The following is a 17,291-nucleotide window of genomic DNA, read 5'->3' on the forward strand; positions in this document are numbered from 1 at the left end:
GTTGTTTATAAGCAGGTACTGAGCACCGTTCTCAGATTATGCTTTTTCCGTAAAGTTATTTTGAAATCTGGCACAGCGGTTGCATAGAGGATCAGTCTATCTTTAATTCTGTGAATAACACTTGCATCTTTTATCAATGTTTATTAGTATTTCTCGGAAAATCACCGGATGTTTTGGAATCAAAATATTACTGCACGTAACGTGCCAATGTAAACTGGGATTTTTGGATATAAATATGCACATTATCGAACAAAACATACATGTATTGTGTAACATGATGTCATATGAGTGTCATCTGATGAAGATCATCAAAGGTTAGTGATTCATTTTATCTATATTTCTGCTTTTTGTGACTCCTCTCTTTCGCTGAAAAATGGCTGTGTGTGTTTTTGTGACTTGACTATGACCTAACATAATCCTATGTGGTGCTTTCGCTATAAATTATTTTTGAAATCGGACACCATGGGTAGATTAACAAGATGTTTATCTTTCATTTGCTGTTTTGGACTTGTTAATGTGTGAAAGTTACATGTTTATAAAAAATATTTTTGAATTTCGCCCGCTGCCTTTTCAGCGGAATGTTGAGGTGGGGTTCCGCTAGCGGCAGAAACTGAATGGTACTCAGGCTAATACAGCAGTTTACTTTGTGTCACTCAGGGAGGAGGAGAGAGGGTTTGAGTGGAGGCGGCCTCTGTCAGAAGTCAGCCAAATCCTACCGCAAGCCCAGGAAGGACTGTGAGTAGTCCTGTGTTTTTGTAACACTAACAGCAGTACATTGAAGAATTTCTACAATACTTGTTACCATGGACTCTCCCAAAGTCACCAATCTGTGTATCTCTGTTAAGGGAATTTTAATCAATGATGACTAATTATGTATACATTTCAATCAGGACTGACTAATCAGAATACTATTATGTTACTGTATATGTATGAACCTTTCTTTCTTAATCCTAGTACTGAATATAATGTGTGTAAATATAGTCAAGAATTAGAACAATGACTGTCTGTTCCTTGGTAGAAATGAATGAACTATATCTTCAGACTGGCTAGAATGCTTTATCTACACAAGAAGACCTTGGCTCGGCCATAAATTATATTAAATTGGTAGGGAGACGATATGGGAAGGCTTGAGATACTGCCTTTGTACCAGGGTGGGAGAAGAGACGGGACAGTTCGAAAACGAATGACGTCATTTTCAGTTTATAACCTGTGGTAAACTGTATCGTGTTCAGTACTCTCGTGAATAAACTCTGCTGTTTGAATTTAAGACTGGGTTCTGTCCATTATTATAAAATAAGGGCCTTACAAATCCTTATGAATTGACAGAGTGTTTAATTTTAATTGGGTATTAAAACATAGAGCAATTTAATTCCTGTAACAATCTCTCTCCCATCCTCTCCGACCTATACGCAATCCAGTTGTGGCAATGTGCCTAAGGAAAGGATTCCAGAATCATTGGAAATGCAAGAAGATCAAGGAAATGGTAGAGAGGTCAAAGGGTGATCAAGGCAAAAACTTCATGAATATCCCAATTTAAAGAGTTGACCTTTAATAACTACTTTATAAACCTTGTAACCATGTTTCGTAATCTCATGTTGCTCTCTCAAGAACTATAACTAGTTTTTTGTAATAAAAATGTATTATATAATTATACTCCTTTGTAAAACATTTTTTTTATTTCAAGTTTCACTATGTGTGTGGATTGATTTCCAATGTATTATTTTATCATTTTATCATTAGATTTCATGTATCCTTTAGCGTTTTTTGTGCCACTCTTTATCTCTCTGTTGCTACTTCATTAAATTCACATTTCTTCTTGACGATAAAGAAATCCCCCAAGATTGCACCATTCATGGGTGAAAAGACAAAACTTAATTTAAGACAATAATTAATGAAGAGGAAGTATAAACATAAGACACGTGCACAAGATTTCATCTCCTCCGAGGATTTACAATCCTATACATTAAATATGTGCAAAAACAAGCCATGCTTTACATAAACACCAGTTAAATGTATTATCGTTTTGAAACGTTTTACCTTTAAGGTATTTATAAGTTAAATAAACCTGAATTTGATTTCATATTTCCTTTTACTTGTATCGTGCAACTCTAAATCCTGCCACAAGGAGTTGCTAGAGCGTGATGAGCCAAGTAAAGCCCCCCCCTCCTCCGGCAAAACCCTCCCCTAACCCGGTTGACGCTGGGACACCGCCCTACTGGACTCCCGATCCAGGCTGGTTGTGATACTGCCCGGGATTGAAAACCTGTCTGTGGTGGCGCCTCTAGCGCCTGTGAAGTAGTGCCCACATTTCTTCCCAGCCATTCTGCCGATAAAGAAATCACCCAAGATTGCATCATTCAGTAGGACAGGTGTGAGAAGACAACACTTTATTTAAGACAATAATTAATGAAGAGGAAATATAAACATAAGACAACAGCACAAACCTGCGTCTCCTCCGAGAATTTACAAGCTTATGCAAAAACAAGTCATATTTTACATAAACACCAGTTAACGTGACTATCAATTGATTTTTTTTACCTTTAAGGTATTTACAAGTTAATTAAACCTAAATTTGTACATAAATAACAGCGTTTACATACATGATCAAACACAGAACAACACAGAAAGGGACTCAGTGAATGGACTCCAGGGCAACAGTCACAGTCACAAGTCTAAGAACTTTTAGAAACAGTTTGTAGGCAGTGCTGCTGAGCAGTGGATGTTTGCCCTTTCATTTATCATGTTGAAGACCCCAGTTTTCAAGATTTTTGTTTTTATTTATAGAGATGATTGACAAAAACACACTGTCGAGGTAGGTTCTATTCTAAGGGGATAGACCCCTCCCATCTGACCTCTTGTTCTCTCTCCTCACAATGTAAAAGCATTGGAAAGGAGCTGGGCATACTAAACCCAGCCCTATAGTGGCAAGATGGGGCAAGTACAATATAAACAAAACCACTTATTTCTATCCAGTCCTTTTTCAGATCAGTGAGGGGAGTCAGTGAAGGTAGAGGGAAGGGAGTGATTGGCTCCCAGCCAGCAGACAGACATGCAGTGTGCTTACTGTGGTGGTCTCAGTGGTTGATCAGAGGCAGAGAGAGAGGGCTAGCAGGGCCGTCAGCATCAGACCAACTCTGGACAGGAATGGAGGGGCAGGCGAGTGGCCTGGGAGAGAAAGAAGAAAGGGGGAGAAGGGGAACAAAGAGAATGGGAGAGGAGGGGGACAAAGATAATGGGAGAGGAGGGGACAAAGATAATGGGAGAGGAGGTGACAAAGATAATGGGAGAGGAGGAGGAGGAGGACAAAGAGAATGGGAGAGGAGGAGACAAAGATAATGGGAGAGGAGGGGACAAAGATAATGGGAGAGGAGGAGGACAAAGAGAATGGGAGAGGAGGGGGACAAAGAGAATGGGAGAGGAGGTGGACAAAGAAAATGGGAGAGGAGGGGGACAAAGAGAATGGGAGAGGAGGTGGACAAAGAAAATGGGAGAGGAGGGGGACAAAGAGAATGGGAGAGGAGGTGGACAAAGAAAATGGGAGAGGAGGGGGACAAAGAGAATGGGAGAGGAGGTGGACAAAGAAAATGGGAGAGGAGGGGGACAAAGAGAATGGGAGAGGAGGTGGACAAAGAGAATGAGTGAGGAAGTTTTTTTTAACTGTATTTGTTTTTATTACTGTCTGTACCCACCTGTTCAGAAAATGTCTGTATTGCATTTACCTGATGTATAAGCGTCTGCTTAATGACTTAAATGTAAATGTAAATATATGAACATGATCCTTGCACAAACACGTACGCAAACTAGAACCAAATTAACGTAATAAAAACAACTTTGTGACATTTAATTACTCATTATATCCCACCTAGGTCTTAGTATAAGAACCCACCCACTTACCAGGGACATCCAGACTAATGGTCTTGGACATAGAGATGTTGGTCACAGGGTTCTTGGCCACACAAGTGTAGTCCCCTGCATTCTCCAAGGAGGCGATAACAGCCATCAAAGGACCAGTCCCTAGCACTGATTGGTTGTTGAATATCCACCCGTAATCGCTGGTTGGCCGGGAGTCAGCAGAGCACCTCAGCGTGACTGTGATTACTGAGCCAACCACCACTGAGACTGGGCCAGAGATGTTCACACTCAGGGGGCCATCTACAGAGAGAGAGGGGGGTCATAATAGGGAAAAGTCTAAACAGGGACATCCAACTCTTACATCAACCCATTGAGGTTGAAATTTAAAACAGTTAAGGTTAGGGTTTAGGCTAGGGACATTCCAGGTATCCCAGATAGCACTAACCATCATACCAGTGGTGGGTTTCTGACTGTTACCACATTATATAAATGTGTATATTTTAAATATTACTAAAACACCAGAACTTACAGTTCACCAATAGCTGGTATTTAGGGCTGGTGTGTGGACCAAAGAGATTGGTGGCAACGCACTGATAGTTTCCATCGTTAGACACCTTGACTGGACTGAAGTGCAGAGAGTTGTTAGAGATGGTGATGTCAGAGTTCAAGGTGTTGTTCAGGACCAGAGACAGGTTGTCCTTCATCCAGTAGATGGTGTCATAGCGCCCGGTGACATCACAGGTCAGGGTTAGGTTGTCAGATGATATTGGAATTTTGTTTAGTTTCACCATCACTGACTTTATAGCCTCTGTGAGGACAGAGGAAGTGTATTGCTTTATGTACAGTATCAAGATTTGTCATTTGATCAGATGCTTAGTTACAGCGATGCAATAGTTGGATACATAAAACATATATATATACGTGTGTGTGTGTGTGTGTGTGTAAACTCAGCAAAAAAATAAACATCCCTTTTTCAGGACCCTGTCTTTCAAAGACAATTTGTAAAATCCAAATAACTTCACAGATCTTCATTGAAAGGGTTTAAACACTGTTTCCCGTGCTTGTTCAATGAACCATGAACAATTAAAGAACATGCACCCGTGGAAATATTGTTAAGAAACTAACACCTTACAGACAGTAGGCAATTAAGGTCACAGTTGTGAAAACTTAGGACACTAAAGAGGCCTTTCTACTGACTCTGAAAAACACCAAAGAAAGATGCTCATCTGCGTGAACGTGCCTTTGGCATGGTGCAAGGAGGCATGAGGACTGCAGATGTGGCCAGGGCAATACATTGCAATGTCTGTACTGTGAGACGCCTAAGACAGCGCTACAGGGAGACAGGATGGACAGCTGATCGACCTCGCAGTGGCAGAGCACGTGTAACAACACCAGCACAGGATCGGTACATCCGAACATCACTTCTGCGGGCAGGTACAGGATGGCAACAACAACTGCCTGAGTTACACCAGGAAGGAACAATCCCTGTTGTAAGACAACAAGCCTGTTGTAAGACAGATCCTCACCAGACAACACCGGCAACAACGTCGCCTATGGCCACAAACCCACCGTCGCTGGACCAGACAGGACTGGCAAAAAGTGCTCTTCACTGACGAATAGCGATTTTGTCTCACTAAGGGTGATGTTCGGATTTCGCGTTTATCGTCGAAGGAATGAGCGTTACGACATGGCCTGTACTCTGGACCGATTTTTTGGAGGTGGAGGGTCCGTCATGGTCTGGGGCGGTGTGTCACAGCATCATCGGACTGAGCTTGTTGTCATTGCAGCCACTATCAATGCTGTGCGTTACAGGAAAGACATCCTCCTCCCTCATGTGGTACCCTTCCCGCAGGCTCATCCTGACATGACCCTCTAGCATGACAATGCCACCAGCCATACTGCTCGTTCTGTGAGGGATTTCCTGCAAGACAGGAATGTCATTGTTCTGCCATGGCCAGCGAAGTGCCCGGATCTCAATCCCATTGAGCATGTCTGGGACCTGTTGGATCGGAGGGTGAGGGCTAGGGTGATTCCCCCCAGAAATGTCCTGGAACTTGCAAGTGCCTTGGTGGAAGAGTGGGGTAACATCTCACAGCAAGAACTGGCAAATCTGGTGCAGTCCATGAGGAGGAGATGCACTGCAGTACTTAATGCAGCTGGTGGCCACACCAGATACTGACTGTTACTTTTGATTTGAATAGTTGAATTATTTAGTGGACTGCAGTGGACAGTAGGAATGTGTACTCCCAAGGCCTCTCCTGACTGATGAGAAGTCCTGTGATATGCATGGAGGAGAATAGATAAATCCTGGCTGATGGAAAAGTACACATTTGTGGAAGGAGGGGGTGAGAGCTCAAGGTATAAGTGGACACTGCACTGTATTGAATGTATGTATTTTGCTGTACATCTTCACTGAGTAAAGAATGTTGGAAATGAACACAACAAAGCAAATAATCTGAAGTCTGACTTACCAACGACAGTGAGCATCTTGGAAGCAGTACTGTTTCTGCCAGTAACGTTGTTGAAGGCCACACAGGTGTATTCCCCCTGACTGGCTAAGGTCAGTGGGCCCGTCTCATACACTGAGCCAGTCGCCACCTGGGAGCCATTGAAGAACCAGCTGAACTGGCTGAGAGGCTGAGAGGAGGCCAAGCAGTTTAAGGTCAAGTTGTGTCCTGTTTCTCCTAATTCTGGTCCCGTTATAACAGGCATCTCTGGTCCATCTATAATACAAAAGACAATCAGCTAGACCAAACATCTGAATTCCACTCAATAGAGATTATTGGCCAGAAGGTCAAGGATCATCAAAATATTTTAATGATGTTAGACGTGTGATCTAAACGTTTACATTGACTTTACTACAGTATTTATTCAATATTGATTCTCAAAGATTCCACCTTAAGCCGTGGAGTTAAAGTTGAACTTTATAGCACTTGTTAACTGCGCTCTTGGAAAAAAAAGGTGCTATCTATAACCAAAAAAGTGTCCTTTGGCTGTCCTCACAGAATAACCCTTTGAAAAACCCCTTTTGGTTCCAGGTAGAACCGTTTTGGCTTCCATGTTGAATCTTTTCCACAGAGGGTTATACATGGAACCAAAAATAGTTCTACCTGGAACCAAAAAGGGTTCTCCTATGGGGACAGCAGCAAAACCCTTTTGGAACCCATTTTTCTAAGAGTGTCCTCACAGTTGACGATCAGTCTGTATTCTGGGCTGGTCATGTTGCTGAGGGGGTTGGAGGCAGAACACTGATAGTCTCCATTGTCAGAATCCTGTAATGAGTTGAATGTCAGTGTATTGTTGTTCATAGAGAAATCTGTTCTGTTGTCAGCATACAGAGGCCAGCTGTTCTTCATCCACTGAATGGAGTAAACCGTTCCAGCGGTGCCACAGGTCAGAGAGAATCTCTCATTCAGTATTGGCTGGGCTCCAATGATTTTCACCATGATCATGGTCACAGGTGCTGTGGAAATGACATCAAATGGTTTTTCAGCACTTTATATCTCAACTTCCATCTAATTATACTGTAGGTTCAACAGCACATATACTGTCTAAAACCAAATGAACACAAACGAAGTAAAGGAAGTTTTAGTCCCTTGATTTTAAGTAGCAGTTACTGACTCACCAATGACGGTGAGTATCTTGGAGACAGTGCTGTTTCTGACAGTGACATTGTTAAAGGCCAAACAGGTGTATTCCCCATGACTGGCTAAGGTCAGTGGAACAGTCTCATACACTGAGCCAGTCTCCACCTGGGAGCCGTTGAAGAACCAGCTGAACTGGCTGAGAGGCTGAGAGGAGGCTGAGCAGTTGAAGGTCACGATGTGTCCTGTCATTGCTATATCCGGACTCATGATAACAGGTCTCTCTGGACCATCTGGGAAACACAAGATAATGAAGATAGAAGTATTATATTAGCAATTGGAACTGCCATTAGTGCATTGGCTTGGTTTGACACCAGCAATACCCAACCATCCCCTTGACTTTATTACATTGGTGTCAGAAGTCAGATCCAAACTTACCCCAACTACAATACTATAAATTCCATCTTGCCCTCATTATAGGTCAAATTTAGAATTTAATTTGCAGACAAGTTAGGTTTTGGGCAATAATAACTACTCACAGTTGACGATCAGTCTGTATTCTGGGCTGGTCATGTTGCTGAGGGGGTTGGAGGCAGAACACTGATAGTCTCCGTTGTCAGAATCCTGTAATGAGTTGAATGTCAGTGTATTGTTGTTCATAGAGAAATCTGTTCTGTTGTCAGCGTACAGAGGCCAGCTGTTCTTCATCCACTGAATGGAGTAAATGGTTCCAGCAGTGTCACAGGTCAGTGTAAACAAGTAGTCTGCTACTGGCTGGGCACCCATGACTTTCACCATGGCCATGGTTACTGGTGCTGTGAAGAAAATGTCAGTGTCACAAGAATATTGACTACAATCACAATCACTGTTTGTTGAATGGCCGATATCTACATGTACAAGTTAAACAGTTTGGATGGCTCTTCTGTCTTACCAACAACAATGAGCATCTTGGAGACAGTGCTGTTTCTGCCAGTGACGTTGTTGAAGGCCACACAGGTGTATTCCCCATGATTGGCTAAGGTCAGTGTGCCAGTCTCATACACTGAGCCAACCGCCACCTGGGAGTCTTTGAAGATCCAACTGAACTGACTGGGAGGCTGAGAGGAGGCTGAGCAGTTGAAGGTCACGTTGTGTCCTGTCATTGCTATATCCGGACTAGTTACAGCAGGTCTCTCTGGACCATCTGGGAAACAGAAGGTAATAAAGATATTGAATGAGATTAGCTATTGGAACTGCCAATAGTGCAGTTGCCTTGGTCTGACCCCAGCAATACCTAACCATCCACTTGGCTTTATTACATTGGTGTCAGAAGTGGGATCAAAACTTACCCCAACTCCATTTTGATAAATTCCATCTTGCCCTCATTATAGGTTAAAATTATAATTAAATTGGCACATATCAAGTTTGGTTTGGGGCCATGATAACCACTCACAGTTGACGATCAGTCCGTAGTTTCGGCTGGTCATGTTGCTGAGTGGGTTGGAGGCAAAACACTTATAGTCTCCGTTGTCAGAATGCTGGACAGAGTTGATTGTCAGTGTATTGTTGTTCATAGAGAAGTCTGTTCTGTTGTCAGCATACAGAGGCCAGCCGTTCCTCATCCAATGAATCGAGTAAATTGTTCCAGATGTCTCACAGGTCAGAGAGAATGTCTGGTTCAGAATTGGCTGGGATCCCATTGCTTTCACCATGGCCATGGTCACTGGTTCTGGAAAGAAAACGTCAGAGTATCACAAGATATTGACTTCAATCACTGCATGTTGAATGGCTTATATCTACAAGTTAAACAGTTTAGATGTCTCTTCTGTCTTACCAACAACAATGAGCATCTTGGAGACAGTTCTGTTTCTGCCAGTGACGTTGTTGAAGGCCACACAGGTGTATTCTCCATTATTGGCTAAGGTCAGTGGGCCCGTCTCATACACTGAGCCAACCGCCACCTGGGAGTCATTGAAGATCCAACTGAACTGACTGGGAGGCTGAGAGGAGGCTGAGCAGTTGAAGGTCACGTTGTGTCCTGTCATTGCTATATCCAGACTAGTTATAGCAGGTCTCTCTGGTCCAACTATTAATAAACACAAGACAGTATGGTTAATTTTATGGTTTTACTATTTTGACAAAGTTGAGTAAATAAGTAGTCTTCCACAATCCTTGGCTTGTGCAAGTCGGAACAGCTCATAGGAGCAGGAGCTCATAGGAGCAGGAGCTCATAGGAGCAGGAGCTCATAGGAGCTGGAGCATCTCCTATTTCTGTAGCGTGTTGCAGCTTGATGTGTAAGTACATCCCCAGGACAGAACACTAGTCTATCACAGGCCCTTATGCCCCAATCTATCTCCTTAATGCTGAGCGCCAAGTAAAGACATATTGGGTCACATTTTTACAGTCTCTGGTATGACTCATCCAGGGATCAAGCTCCCAGGCATGGAAAAAGTACCCAATTGTCATACTTGAGTTAAAGTAAAGATACCTTCATAAAAAATGACTCAAGTAAAAGTGAAAGTCACCCAGTAAAAAACTACTTGAGTAAAAGTCTAAAAGTATTTGGTTTTAAATCTACTTAAGTATCAAAGTAAATGTCATTCCTAAAATATACTTAAGTAACAAAAGTAAAGTTAAAGTATAAATCATTTCATTTTCCTTATATTAAACAAATTTGACTGCATCATATGCTTGTTTTTAAAATTTACGGATAGCCAGGGAAACACTCAAACATCATATACAAACCAAGCAGCTATGTTTAGTGAGTCAATCAGAGACAGTAGGGATGACCAGGCATCTGTGTTTAGTGAGTCAATCAGAGACAGTAGGGATGACCAGACATCTGTGTTTAGTGAGTCAATCAGAGACAGTAGGGATGACCAGGCATCTGTGTTTAGTGAGTCTAATCAGAGACAGTAGGGATGACCAGACATCTGTGTTTAGTGAGTCTAATCAAAGACAGTAGGGATGACGAGACATATGTGTTTAGGGATGACAGTAGGGACCAGGCATCTGTGTTTAGTGAGTCTAATCAGAGACAGTAGGGATGACCAGGCATCTGTGTTTAGTGAGTCTAATCAAAGACAGTAGGGATGACCAGACATATGTGTTTAGTGAGTCTAATCAGAGACAGTAGGGATGACCAGGCATCTGTGTTTAGTGAGTCTAATCAGAGACAGTAGGGATGACCAGACATCTGTGTTTAGTGAGTCCGCCTAATCAGAGGCAGTATGGATGACCAGGCATGTTCTCTTGATAATTGGACTATTTTTCTATCCTGCTAAGCATTCAGAATGTAACAAGTACTCTTGGGGTCAGGGAAAATGTAAGGAGTAAAAAGTACATCATTTTATTTAGGAATGTGGTGGAGTAAAGGTTGTCCAAAATATAAATAGTAAAGTACAGATACCCCCCAAAACTAATTAAGTAGTACTTTAAAGTATTTTACTTAAGGACTTTACACCACTTCAAGCTCCCAACCTGCTAATCTCACTTCTAATCTCACACTCTTAACTACAAGGCCACTGAATTGGTTTTATCAGACACAGATGACCAGCTCTTGTAATACTCACAGTTTACCACAAGCTTGTATGTCATGCTGGTCAGGTTGCTAACAGCATTAAAGGCCTCACAGAGATATTCTCCATTGTCAGAAAACTGGATTGGATTGATAACCATTGTCTTGTTGCCCGTAGAGAAGAATGTTCTGTTGTTTAGGGAGATGAGCTGGCCGTTCATCAGCCAGTAAATGTAGTATACAGGTTCAGTCACCTCACACCGCAGAGTGAACGACTGATCCAGTATCGGTGGCTTCCCAACACGGTTCAACGAAACCGCTGATATCGGCTCTATGGTGAAAAGAAAAGAAGAGGGTGAGTACTTCACTCGATCGGTGGTAAAACAAATACCATGATATAACATTGTATTTATAACCATCAATAATCAAATATTCACTACCAACTATATGACATTTCGTAACGATGAATGTTGCCTCACCCACGACCTTTATCATTGTGCTCATGGTGGCGTATCGGAGTGTGACATTGTTGTAGGCTAAGCAGGTGTAATCTTCCTGTCTGGTTCTCCCTGGTGCTCTGCAGGCTGAGCTGTGGGCTTTGCTCGTTGAGGAACATTCCATTAAACCTCCACTTGTAGGACTCAGCGGGTTTGGACTGAGCGGAGCAGGACAGAGTGATGTCAGAGCCCGTCTTGTAGGCTGTATGTCCTATGGTCATCTCAGGAACTACCATCATGGTGAGGTTACTTGGGCCATCTATGGGAGGAACAAATAACAATGAAGTGTTGGGTAAACATTACCTAGAATATGTTTCCATCCTGCTCTATTGTGCAGGCTGAGGAACTAAACACAGTGTACGAATGATCCATGCAAATAATGACCTGGATCATGTGATCACAGAGGAATGGTTTGGGATGAAAATAGGCATATTACATCATTGCATGGAATGCTGGCTCTCAATGATAAGGTACAATCCATGTCTGTTGTGTATGATTCATGTACAGTACTGCATACTCTGATACTCACATCTAACATTGAGGCCAATGGGCTGGCTGGTGCCATTGCTGATTCCATTGGTGACCTCACATCTAAACGGCCCTTCATCGTATCGTGTCACACTGACTATGGTGAGAGTGCTGTTCCCACCACCAAGCCGAACATGGTCACTGGCTGTGACCTCTGAGCTGCCATTTAGCCAGCGGTAGGAGAGGGAGGTGCCAGAGGAGACAGAGCAGGTGAACATGGCAGTGTCGTTCAATTCTACTAGATCAGTGGCGTTGGCCCTTAGAGTCACGTTTGAAATGGGCTCTGTGGGTGAGAGAGACGTCGGCAGTCAAGATAAGGTGGATGTGTTTCAAGAAGGTTTTTTTGTTGTGTCTTACTGAATTACAACCATGTAGTTGATATTCGTTTCATACTGTAAAACTTGCTTTGGAAATCAATCTAAATATGCTATTTTGTTTACTTATCATAGAGACCAGGTCTCAGGGTTGAGCCTTGTAGAGCCCTTAGTCTCTTTGCACAGACATAAAAAGTATTGTGTATGTCTTGAAAAGAACAGTTTGCTCTGTGATCAGGTTCATTCTTGTCAAATGTATTATGTAGGCCAACTTCACTATAGGTTCAGAAAACATTGACACGTTTAAGTGTTAGCTTTCCATGTCAGGAAATGACTTTTATTATTATGACAGAGATGAATCATTGATAGATAATGTATGTGCATCAGTGGAGGCTGCTGAGGGGAGAATGGCTCATAATAATGTCTGGAATGGAGTTATTGGAATGGTATCAAGAACATGGTTTTCACGTGTTTGATACCATTCAATTTACTTTATTACACTCAATTCCAACCATTATTACTAACTGTCCTTCCCTCAACAGCCTTCACTGATGTGCAAGCATGTTTGCATGTGAACCTACATGGAAGAAGGTTTGTGAATGGGCAAGTAAGTGTGCAGGTGAGCATGTTTGCATGTGAACCTACATGGAAGAAGGTTTGTGAATGGGCAAGTAAGTGTGCAGGTGAGCATGTTTGCATGTGAACCTGCATGGAAGAAGGTTTGTGAATGGGTAAGTAAGTGTGCAGGTGAGCATGTTTGCATGTGAACCTGCATGGAAGAAGGTTTGTGAATGGGTAAGTAAGTGTGCAGGTGAGCATGTTTGCATGTGAACCTTCATGGAAGAAGGTTTGTGAATGGGCAAGTAAGTGTGCAGGTGAGCATGTTTGCATGTGAACCTGCATGGAAGAAGGTTTGTGAATGGGCAAGTAAGTGTGCAGGTGAGCATGTTTGCATGTGAACCTGCATGGAAGAAGGTTTGTGAATGGGTAGTGTGCAGGTAGCATGTTTGCATGTGCAGGTGAATGGGCATGTTTGCATGTTTGTGAACCTGCATGGAAGAAGGTTTGTGAATGGGCAAGTAAGTGTGCAGGTGAGCATGTTTGCATGTGAACCTACATGGAAGAAGGTATGTGAATGGGCAAGTAAGTGTGCAGGTGAGCATGTTTGCATGTGAACCTACATGGAAGAAGGTTTGTGAATGGGCAAGTAAGTGTGCGGGTGAGTGTGTGTGCGCATAAGTGATTGTGTGCCAGTGAGTGAGAGTCTACCATCATAGAAAGATCAACAGACAGGCAGAGGTCAGTTCCTTACCCTGGACAGACAAAGTCACCACAGCTTTCAGGACTGGCTCCATTCCCTGCACGGTATATCGTCCTGAGTCGTTGAGTTGGAGAGAGCTTATGGACAGCTCTGCGGAGGAACGGTTGAATGAGACTCTGCCTCGATAACTTTTACTCACAATACTGCCACCAGGATAGAAAAGTACGATGATTGTAGTTTCATATGACCAGGTCCCTATGTTGATGGGGCTTTTGGGAACTAGGTTCAGGGTGACATTACTGCCCACATCTAAGGGGTTCATCGAGGGAACCACCACCTGGCCAGAGACATCTAGAAGAGGATGGATTGATGAGTTTAGTTAATGTTTTGAGATATTATTAATCAGTACAAAACTCTTTAAAGTTCTTATTATTAATCAGTACAAAGGTCTTTAAAGTTCTTATTATTAATCAGTACAAAAGTCTTTAAAGTTCTTTCAAATATTTTAATTGAGATGAATCAAATCTTTAGACTATGGCAATTTAACAGAAATACAAGCTTTTGTTTACAAATTCATCAATTTACAACATGACCTATTATCTATTTCTAATGTCTACTCTAGACATTGTTGTCAATGTCAGATAAATATAAACCTTCATCTTTCTCACTTGATACTGTTTGACTGAAGTGCATCAACCAAACAGAGACATTTGAACAACCCGTTACTTATTTAACAAAGCGTTATAGCACAAATAGGCATCAATATCTTTCCAGAAAGAGCGTTTTGTCCTCTTTACCTGTAGTGAAGTTGAGCAGCACCAGAATGAGAACCCACACCAGAGGATACTCCATAGTTCTGCCTCTTATCAAACACCGGATCAGAAATGAACAGGACACTTTTCTATGAACCAAATGACTGTCCAGACTTCTTGGTAAATCCAAAAATGTCGATACTGCTCAGTCACAGTCTCCCCTCAATCAACAAATATTTATTCAGTATCACCTGGAGTCAGGTGATGCAAATGTACCTATCCACCCTACCTGTCGCCAGAACACACTCACACACACCTACCCAACTACCCACGCCCTGTTTTGCCCACGCACATTTTTCCCACTGTGTTTTTTGTTGACACAAGTTGATTATGGTTTACTGTAAATCTGATCAACTCTGTCTGTACTATACGGGTCCTGGGAGGAGGCTGGATGGTACATGGCTAATGAGGCCGGACATAGGTTTTCTGACCCATTCGAAACTCATGATCTATCTACAGTGGCTGAGGCAACGTGGGCTCATAAGACACTGTTCACATTGAACCTGTCAGAAAAACACTTTACCAGGCCGTGGAAAAGCATTTGCCACTTTTCTGACTTTCTATATTTTTGCATAGTTTTGATACTGAATGTTATCAGATCTTCAACCAAAACCCAATTTTAGAAAAAGGGAGCCTGCGTTTACAAAAAACAAAATAAATGTATACTTATTTAATTTATTTAATTTAAAAAGTTATGCAACACCCAATTCCTCTGTGTGCAAAAGTAATTGCTCCTTTACACCCAATACCTGATTGTGCCACTTTTAGCTGCAATGACTGCAACCAAATGCAATCAGTCTCTCACCTCATTGTGGAGGAATTCTGGCCCATTCTTTCATGCAGAACTGCTTTAAACTCAGATACTTTTTGGGGTTTCAAGCATGAACTGCTCGTTTCAAGTCCTGCCACAGCATTTCAATTGGGATTAGGTCTGGACTTTGACTAGGCCATTCCAAAACATCAGATTGTGTTCAGCATCATTGTCTTGCTGCATGACTCATCTGAGCTTCAGCTTCAGCTCACATCAAGATGCACTGATATTCTTCTGTAGAATGCATAGTTCCTTCTATTAAGGCAAGTCATCCAGATCCTGAGGCACCAAAGCATCCCCAAACCATCACACTACCACTACCATGCTTGACCGTTGGTATGAGGTTCTTACTGTGGAATGCAGTGTTTGTTTTTCGCCAGGCATAATGGGACCCATCTCATCCAAAAAGGTATACTTTTGAATCATCTGTCCATAGAACCTTCTTCCAAAAGTCTTGATGATCATCCAGGTTCATCCAGATGATTTTTTAAAACTTGAATCAACATTTTGGATGACATGGGTCCCATTATGCCTGGCAAACCATCAAGACTCTTCCTGGAACTGGCCCCCTGGCCAAACTGAGCATTCAGGAAAGAAGGTCCTTGGTCAGGGAGGTTACCAAGTACACAATGGTCCCTCTGACAGAGCTCCAGAGTTCGTTTGTGGAGATTGGTAGAACCTTTCAGAAGGAAAACCATCTCTGCAGCACTCCCGCAATCAGGCCTTTATGGTAGGGTGGCCATTTGGAAGCCACTCCTCAGCACGCTTGGAGTTTGCAAAAGGCACCTAGAGTCTCAGACCATGAGATACAAGATTGTCTGGTCTGATAAAACCAAGATTGAACTCTTTGGCATGCATGCCCAGCATCACATCTGGAGGAAACCTGGCAACATCCTTATGGTGAAACATGGTGGTGGTAGCATCATGCTGTAGGGATGTTTTTCAGCGGCGGGGACTGGGAGACTAGTCAGGATGAACAGAGCAAAGTACAGAGTGATCCTTGATAAAAACCTGCTCCAGAGTGCTCAGGACCTCAGACTGGGCGACAGTTTACCTTCCAACAGGACAACGACCCTAAGCACACAGCGAAGACAATACCGGATTGGCTTAAGGACAAGTCTCTGAATGTTCTTGAGTGGCCCAGCCAGAGTCCAGACTTGAATCCGATCAAACATCTCTGGAGAGACCTGAAAATAGCTGTGCAGCGACACTCCCCATCCAACCTGACAGAGCTTGATAGGATCTGCAGAGAAGAGCGGGAGAAAATCCCCAAGTACAGGTGTGCCAAGCTTGTAGCATCATATCCCAGACGAATTGACGCTGAAATCGCTGCCAAAGGTGCTTCAACAAAGTTTTGAGTATGGTGTCTGAATACTTATGTAAATGTGATATTTCAGTTTTAAAACATTTGCAAAAGATTTTAAAACCTGTCATTTGCTGTACATGTACAAATATTCCCATATAGGTACAATTTCCATATAGATATAGATATTTAGGTAAACAGTAATGCTCAGGCACTATTCAATTCAATGGGACTTTATTTAAACAGCCACGTTAAGTTAAATTAACAATAAACAAAAGTGAGAAGACACAAAACAACATCAACAAAAAACCATTTGAAATGAACTTTAAATATTGCACTCACAAAAGTTAAAAATATAGACATTTCAAGTCTTATTTCACTATTTAATATAAATAAAAAGATACCATAAAAAAGCTGATTCATCTAGAACCCTTCTTGACTTCCAAATAACTATCAAAGAACCCTTTCTTAGAAGGATGGTAAAAAGGTTTTAGGTAGAACCCTTTCTTAGAAGGATGGTAAAAATGTTTTAGGTAGAGCCCTTTCTTAGAAGGATGGTAAAAGGGTTTTAGGTAAAGCCCTTTCTTAGAAGGATGGTAAAAAGGTTTTAGGTAGAACCCTTTCTTAGAAGGATGGTAAAAAGGTTTTAGGTAGAACCCTTTCTGAACAGGATGGTAGAAAGGTTTTAGGTAGAGCCCATTCTTAGAAGGATGGTAAAAAGGTTTTAGGTAGAACCCTTTCTGAACAGGATGGTAGAAAGGTTTTAGGTAAAGCCCTTTCTGAACAGGATGGTAAAAAGGTTTTAGGTAGAACCCTTTCTGAACAGGATGGT

The 17,291-nt window shown here is 42.2% G+C and overlaps 1 protein-coding gene across 1 annotated transcript; it reads right to left on the reverse strand.

Annotated features, from left to right (window-relative positions):
• Positions 1–2,356: 2,356 nt before the first annotated feature.
• LOC123997332 (carcinoembryonic antigen-related cell adhesion molecule 5-like) lies at positions 2,357–14,564 on the reverse strand. Its single transcript, XM_046301470.1, has 15 exons — positions 14,331–14,564; positions 13,585–13,884; positions 11,960–12,241; positions 11,417–11,689; positions 10,989–11,264; positions 9,250–9,501; positions 8,869–9,144; positions 8,368–8,619; positions 7,976–8,251; positions 7,478–7,729; positions 7,040–7,315; positions 6,324–6,575; positions 4,382–4,660; positions 3,895–4,152; positions 2,357–3,165 (listed from the first exon to the last, which is right to left on the reverse strand). The coding sequence occupies exons 1-15, from the start codon at positions 14,383–14,385 to the stop codon at positions 3,086–3,088; spliced, it is 3,639 nt and encodes a 1,212-aa protein (XP_046157426.1). The 5' UTR covers positions 14,386–14,564; the 3' UTR covers positions 2,357–3,085.
• Between the last annotated feature and the right edge of the window lie 2,727 nt (positions 14,565–17,291).

This window comes from Oncorhynchus gorbuscha, linkage group LG15 (assembly GCF_021184085.1).
Source record: "Oncorhynchus gorbuscha isolate QuinsamMale2020 ecotype Even-year linkage group LG15, OgorEven_v1.0, whole genome shotgun sequence".
Lineage (NCBI taxonomy): Eukaryota > Metazoa > Chordata > Actinopteri > Salmoniformes > Salmonidae > Oncorhynchus > Oncorhynchus gorbuscha.